This window comes from Carassius gibelio, chromosome A14 (genome assembly GCF_023724105.1).
Source record: "Carassius gibelio isolate Cgi1373 ecotype wild population from Czech Republic chromosome A14, carGib1.2-hapl.c, whole genome shotgun sequence".
Lineage (NCBI taxonomy): Eukaryota > Metazoa > Chordata > Actinopteri > Cypriniformes > Cyprinidae > Carassius > Carassius gibelio.
This window is the reverse complement of record NC_068384.1, coordinates 6,810,579-6,818,771: the sequence shown is the minus strand read 5'-3', so window position 1 is coordinate 6,818,771 and position 8,193 is coordinate 6,810,579. Positions and strand designations below refer to the sequence as shown.

The following is an 8,193-nucleotide window of genomic DNA, read 5'->3' as shown; positions in this document are numbered from 1 at the left end:
ATATCACAAAACTTTCTAATTAATCCTAATATAAATTTTCTTCTATTCTTGAAGTGTTTATTTCACTGCTATTATGGTAATTATTAAAATAAACAGCACAATGTACGGGTGACAACACTTCCACCTAGCGGATGTTTTTGTTTCATAGGTAGGCTTTGGAGTATAAATATCTTACTTTTGGTGAGTTTGATGAATTAGTAACACTCAAGAAAGCACGCTTGCACTTACTATATTTGCCTATCTTAATTTTACTGATGTCATTCATGGTTTCTGCACTGGCTTTGTGTCCATGCTATATATTACACATGCATCAACATTCTAAACACTGTGCATTAATAATGCATAGTGCTTCACAAAATTATTTTGAGCTTTACAATATTGATTCTGATGGTACGAATATTCTTCCCACCACCAAGTGACATGCCTGAAGGAAAATGGTTATTATTAGGGATGAATTCAAATGTATTTTTAACCTACTTGATGCACAGCGTGCAACACAGAAAAACAGATGCATAAATTGAGTGGACGTGTACATAAACAATTTATTTGTGTTGATTTTCCAAACTATCGGGAATAATGAAGCCATTAGAAATCACTGGGCGATGTGTTTACTGTTGGGAACAGGAACAGGATCAAATCCTTATACTCAATAAATAATTGCAATAATGGCACGCTTCTGGTTCCATTAAGCATGAAAGCACCCCCACAGTCCTCCGAATGCAGAAACATCCAAATCCACATAAATGGCTCCTCTCTGAGGCAGGGGTGGCTGAAATCCAGAAAATACTGCAAATCTAGGTCAACGTATTGCTGCACAGCTACGATGACTCCCTTTTTCGAAGTGTACGTGTTATGCTTATGGATCATAAAAACCACTCAGTCTGACAAGTAACTGAAGTAATAAAAAGATAACATGCATTTATACACATATTATCTTTAATGCAACATTGCATTAATCTGTGGATGAATGGGGTAATGCTATTTTTTACAACACTGCATTTGTTACACTTTATACATTTTCCAGTGATCAGACAGGGCTGAATGAGTGGTAGATGTGCACCTGAAGAGCTGTAATTCATTATTCAAGTGTTTAAAGGCAGTGGCTGCAGGCATGTCTTAACTTTGCATGGAGTCTTACCTGCTTTAAAAGGAAGACTGAATGAGATCAAATAGACAAAGTACATGTTGGAAGTATTGCATAGTCAAATGATTCATATCTTCTTCTGAGAATCATGAGAGGGAATAAACATCAGCTTGAATTCTAACGATATCATAATGTTCATGTATTACTGAAGGCATTAATGCAAAAACTCTATATAAGTCTATATAATGAAATGTTATTGCAGATAAAAAGAAAACAGCAGAGCATTTGCTATCTGAATCCCACTCACAGTTTCTCCTTTCGGTGCCTAGCAACACTTTTTCAGCAGAAAACACAAAATTAGCAGGGTAAGGGTGACCACAGACTTAAAGCCAACGCTCGGTGAAGCCGAGCTCACAAATTCCATGAAACAAGATCAACACACAATGCCAAAGGTTTGCATACTAAAATAAATATGTTCTCTCACTCAAAGCATCCTCTGGGTGCACACAATCTTGTGAGGGTTTCTCTAGATGAAAGTCAATGAAATGCTATTAAATCTGTGATGTCAATTCAGAGTGGATTTCATAAAATGTTCGGTAAAAGCGATAGGAACAGAAATGCTGCTGAGTTTTAGTAGTTTCAAGAGATATGCATTACACAAAGCCGATGCACTATCAAACATTATGTAATACTCAAATGACTGTGAAATATTTGTTAGCTCAGTCAAGAAAAGGCAGTCAAATGCAGCCAGGTTTGTGAGGAACTGTCCGTGGTCCTGAAACCATAGCACACCCTCAAATCGCCCCCAAAACTTTCCAAAGCTAATCTCAGTAAACACGGATTTGAGCTCAACGGTTAAAGGAATAGTTCACCCAAAAACTGAAAACTTGATTACAATTTACATACAAGATGTTGAGTGTTTGTTTCTTCACCATTTCAATTTTGGAGAAACGTAGCATTGCATCACTTAGTCACTGGTGGAAGCATTATTATGGATTATAAATATGTAGGCAAATTCACAATTTCTTACAAACATGCAGTTTTTGCTTCACATGATGTTGATTGATGAACTGGAGTACTTGTGGATTATTGTGATGTTTTTATCAGCTGTTTGGACTCTTATTCATATGGCACTCATTGCAGAGCATCCATTGGTGAGCAAGTGATGGATTAATGCTACATTTTCCAAATCTATATGAAAATGTATATTGCAGCCTAACTAATTCATCTCTAGCATGTTAATTTAATAAGCATATTTGGAAATCTGAAGAAGCAGGGTGAAATTCTTGTGTGTTTCCAGCTGTCATTTTCCTTTAAGATGATGTAAGGCTCATCTCCCTAAGAATGGTCTCCCTCCCCCGTCCAAAGCCTTTCTCTGCACGCTGCATCCATTCGCACAACGCTGCTGATGCTCAGGAGAGTCAGGATGCACAAACTTCACAGCGCACCCTCCTTTTCAACTACAGATCTTTTTACTGAAACGCTGGGTGGGTGCCAGGTACATGAAGACTAACTGTTCTGGACAGACTAGAATTCCTGGGAGAGAAGCACTCCTCTTCTAAAGGAAGTTGAAGCTGTCTTGGTTGGTGCAGTTTTTCATTTTTTACAAGCAGAACTTATTTTTGGATTCTCGGCTGGAGGTTACATGAGCTGCATAATTGGTTCCCTTGGGTGAGGGCTCTTCTATTTCTACATTATTTCAAATAGCAGGGAGATGCCTTTTCAGATTTATCCTCTGGTGATAGACGCCCAGCTACATTAGTTGAAAAAGCCTGATCTTAAAATGACATTTTGATCTATATATATGTCTATAAACACTTTGCATGACTCAAAGATGCTGTACATAACAAAATAGACTTTGAATGTCTATTAAAGCGTGTGCAGGTTATGTTCCTTTTGACTTTTTGCTCACTAAAGACGAATCAAAACTTTTGCGTATTCGTTTTGGGTTGTTGTTGTTGTTTTTTGAAGCGTGCAACGCACTAAAATGGCTCTTACTGAGAACTGCAGGACTTATCAGACGCCCAAGGACAGTGGATGTGCTCAGAGTTGCTCTGGTGATGTGGTTGAGCTCAATGTAGGTGGACAGGTGTATTACACTCGCCATGCAACCCTCACCAGCGTGCCAAACTCACTGCTGGGGAAACTGTTCTCAGCTAAAAAAGACGTTTCCAACGACCTCGCGCAGGACATCAAGGGACGCATCTTCATCGACAGGGACGGGTTCCTCTTTCGATATGTGTTGGACTATCTCCGCGATAAGAGCGTGGTGCTCCCGGATTATTTCCCGGAGAAAGGGAGACTCAAACGCGAGGCTGAGTTCTTCCAGCTGCCTGAGCTTGTCAAAATCCTGACGGTTGATGAAAACATCCACGGTGATTTCGACGAAGCATCCCAGGGAAGCGATCAGAGGTTTTACCTGGACGCGCGCGATAGGCGCTACGGCTTCATCACGGTGGGATACAAGAGCTCGTGCGCCTTCGGAAGGGACGCGGATCCTAAAGCACGAGGAACACCCAAAATCTTCATCTGCGGAAGGGTCGGTCTGGCCAAAGAAGTTTTCGGGGACACCCTAAACGAGAGCCGGGATCCCGACAGGACAGCCGAGCGATACACCTCTCAGTTTTACCTGAAGTTTCTCCACCTGGAGCGCGCGTTTGATCTGCTCGCGGAGAGCGGCTTCCACATCGTCGCGTGCAATTCATCAGTCACCGCTTCTCCGCACAACAGACGCACTGATGACAGATACTGGTCCAATAACGCAGAGTACGTCTTCTACCGTAAGTACAGTTTATTTCACGACAATATACAGCCAGTCGGTAATTATCGACAAATCCCTGACGTCTGCATTAAATCTGCATTTATTTTATTTTCTATTTTTTTGAGTGTTTGCTCATCTGCAATACGTCTATAGAACGTTTAGATGTCTTTAAGATGTTTATGTTTTAGAATGCATGTAAAACTGACGTCTGAAATACGTCTATCAGATGTTTGTACACAGTAGATGTTTCCCGGATGAAGCGATCTTTAACATGCATCTTGCAGACGAACTGTGATATCTGGTTTGTCAATTAGACCATTAAATAAACTAGTTTGGGTTAAAAACTATAGCCCCATCAGTAAGATGTTTAGCGAAACTACTTAAAGAATGCTGATCACGGTTTTAATATCTCTCTTGTGGCCAGTATAGTGAAAAACATGAGAATAAAGGGATTTAGCATTAAACAGGTTGTTTCTGAAAATCGGTGCACTTAATAAAGCTGCTCTTTTTTTCATTACAGGCCTATAATTAATTGCATAAATTAACAGACCTGTTAAAAATGTAAAAAAAAAAAAATGTTAACATTTTCAATGAGGAGTCGGCCATAGCCTAAACTTTCATTGTCTTAACAGTGCGTCTCTCTCTCTCTCTCTCTCTCTCTCTCTCTCTCTCTCTCTCTCTCTCTCTCTCTCTCTCTCTATTCTCTCTCTCGCTCAATCTCTCTTTGTTTAAATACATGTGCACCTTGGATACACAGTTGTTCTCCAGCGTCTGCCTTCAGTAGTGGTTCATTTGAGTCGCCTTTGTCTTAAATGAGAGAGATGTTGCAGCATATGGCCAGTATAAAAAATCACTTTGTGCTTAATTGCCCTTGGAAAAACTATAAGTAGTAAACTACTTCTGGAGGACAGTCACGAGATTTTGGGCAAATGGACATATGGCTGCTTAATGATTTGTTCTCTGTCATCAGTGTAATTACTGCAGCATTCAGCCCCGCCCATTGCCCACATAATGAAAAAAATTATGACACAGATAAGGAGTAATGCTATATTGTAAGTTGATATTCAGACCAACAGCATGAAGACAAATGTGATGTTGGTTTAAATAATCAAGAAGTTAAAGACATTAAGGAATTAAAAATGTTCATAATTTATTCAAAATATCATAACTGGATCTTACGATGAAACCCATTTCATAGCAACTTTGTTGAGATGTTGATTAACTTACATTTTATACACAATATTGCAAGATATTTCGTCTACTTTTGCTCCAGCATAGGTTCCAAACTATTCCAAGCAGAATCAACCATTGTGAATGAATCAGTGTTTCTGAATGAATCCATTGAATGAATGATTCAGTGACTCACTTGTAAGCTCAGTCACTTAGATTATTAACGATCCAGCATTTTTGGCTAAATTTAATGAACGAATCATTCAATGAGGGAATAAAAACCAGTTCTGTTGGAATGCAAATCTGCACTCCCAAATCTGAGTTATCTGCACTACTCTCATTATAATTGCATTAGTTTTTATGGAAAGTTATGCGCTATGTTACTCTTGCATTACTTTTTATCATCTGGGCTGGGCTTGTTTGTCTGTTATTAAGATAAGTTATATTTTTTATAAATGTAACAAACACAGAAATCACAAAGGGTTACGTTATATCACACAAACTGTCGATCACAAAAATAAATAAATAAATAAATAAATAAATCATGTATCACTTAAAGATTACTTTAAACTCCATATAAAATAAAACCTGTAACACTTTTGTATTACTGATCTTATGGTTAATTAAATTATCTTATCTTATCTTACTTGGTGTCCATAGATGAACAAAGAAATGACACACTTTTTTTTGAATTAGTTGTTCCTTTATAATTGTGTATCAGATGGGACGATCTAGTAGTACACTTTTATTTAACAGGAAAGGAGACCTGGCTTTAAGTCCTAACCTATTACTTTTATTAAATAAACCAAACAAATGAACTTGACAGTTATAATCATCATGCACTTTCACTGAAGCAGCTCTGACATTTCTTCCACAGGAAAGACAATCTTATGGGTTTGGAGAGACATGAGGATGTTAAAGCAAAAGGTTTACAGACTGATGATTTTATTGGATTTCTACCACAGTGTTATGCAACATAGTTCAAAACATGCACATTATATATATATATATATATATGATGTGCATGCACAAAAATATATATTATAATAATTATTATTATTTTTGCATTTAAAGTTGTATTTAAAATCCAACTAGCTCAAATTGTTATTTTCATTCACTTAATGGTTGAAATGTTTTATCTTAACTTTACGCTGCACATTTCAGTTTACAGCATGATTGGTAGATTCTTGTTTCTTTTCTGAATTTATTTGCTCTTGAATCCCCTGGTGAAATGAACCAGTTGCTTTATACAGGCCTCACTGCCTTCTCTTGTGCTGTTACTTCTCAGAACATCACCCACATGACACATTTTACCAATTTAGACCACCCAAGAGACTGGTGATATATCATTTGCGGTCCTTCTTATGTGCTTCATCACTTAACATGCCATCTCTGCCCATTCTTGCATTTAAAAATGCAACTATTTGTTTTTTTCGTATCAACTGGTCAGTTTTGTCTCTGCATTAATTAATGGCCAAAGATTACAGCCACATTGATGTTTGCTTGGCAGAAAAATAAATTGCATGAGCATCATGTGATTTCATAAACGTCTCACACATTTCAGATCTGTATTCAGACAGAACTCAATGACTTTTTATTTATTTGACCCAAAATCTCGACCTGTTGTCAAGCAGAGCCTTATATTATATTTGAAATCCTAAGCACCATTCACTTTTATGATGAAAAGCCCAAAATGTGTAAAATAAGGCGTGTTTCTTTTCCTGAAAGTTAAATACAATAAGAATAATTTGTTTTTGTTTTTTTGTTTTTAAGTTTAGCTTATCAGTATCAAACCCTCTTCAATTGGACGAGCCTTATTCTTTTGATCATTAAGGACCAAAACAGTATAGCTAATTATAAACATCACAAGCCAACTTGAAAGTTTTCCAATTAAAAATCTATTAGATGTTTCTTAAGGTCACCTTCTGTGTTGCCCAAGAATACTGATGATCTACGGCATGTTTTTGCATCACAAAGCAGAAACGTCCAGTGAAGTTGATGCTGCGTACATAATTATCTCATTCAAATCCTAGAATCTAGCCCACGCTATATAATTTTGCATTTAATGTATTGCAACATCACGACTCAGCCTGTCACATTGTATCCAGGCCAGTGCAGATTATACAGTAGGGTGTGGGCTAATCAAATGTGCTTCAAGTAGTGTATTAGGCCCACAGCACTTGAAACACGAGCTAGGCAACTAAGCTTGTCAAAATACACCATGGATAGAGAGAGATTATTCTGGCCATATCCTCTAACAACGTCAAGTGAATATGCAGTTTCGATTATTCTTTTAAACGCTAGTGATTTACAGCCATTATTGAACTGGCACAGGAAATAAGTCCAGTGTCCATTGAGGTAGTATAGATACAACTATAGAAAGAGCCACTCCAAGTAAGATGGAAAGTAAATGGAGAAGAATGTGAAAGCAGAGCAAGCGGTTTTCCAGCGGAACCGGTCATATCCAGTTTGTTAAAAAACTTGCTTAAAAATCTGTGAAATTACAAGTGCACAGGGGTGATGCATACAAACATCATAAAATAAATTCATATGAACTGAGTGGGTTAATTCAAGTCTTGTGAAGAGATACAATCAGATATTTTATTAAGGCTTTTATTTACATCTAAATGACCGACACTAAACATAAAATGCATCTAACACTACCCAACAAACTCACGCTAACAAAACGTCATTGATTCATGAGCTTCTGGGTTTTGGGGATCTTTAAATTTTAGTTACGTGCACGTTCAAATAAGCTTTGGAGTATGAAAATGCGATTTCTCAATCAAACAGAAAAGTGGATTTAATACTGACAGAAATAGAGAAACATCTGGAGTTATTTCCATAAATAAAATCAAAGCTAAACAAGACATTTATTATTATATTTAATGGGATCTTTGTTGTAAATTTTTGTAATTGTTAAACAAAAATAGTTGTTTAAATATCTGCAGTGTGTTTGTTAATATAGTACATAATATATGCCATTATAATAATATGTACACAGGTTTTTAATATATTAATATTAACTTTTAATACACTAATATGTACCATTTAGAGGTAAATAATGCACAAAGATGTACCTCTGTCTTAGATTAGCTCTTGTACTGTAGGGTAAAGACCCAGTGACAGCTTTTTACTTTTTTTAGTTAGGAACTTGTGCAATAAGACATTTGGTTAA

The 8,193-nt window shown here is 36.9% G+C and overlaps 1 protein-coding gene across 2 annotated transcripts in view; it reads left to right on the top strand.

Annotated features, from left to right (window-relative positions):
* The first annotated feature begins 2,479 nt into the window (after positions 1–2,479).
* The window catches only part of kctd16a (potassium channel tetramerization domain containing 16a), a 30,932-nt gene continuing 25,218 nt past the window's right edge, over positions 2,480–8,193 (top strand). The window contains exon 1 of one of the 2 annotated variants that reach the window (XR_008186678.1): positions 2,480–3,864. Coding sequence is in view for 1 of the 2 variants with exons in the window: in XM_052614915.1 (XP_052470875.1) it covers positions 3,072–3,864 (793 nt within the window). In the remaining variant the exon portion in view is untranslated. The remainder of the gene's footprint in view (positions 3,865–8,193) is intronic. The other variant, XM_052614915.1, reaches the window with a different exon arrangement.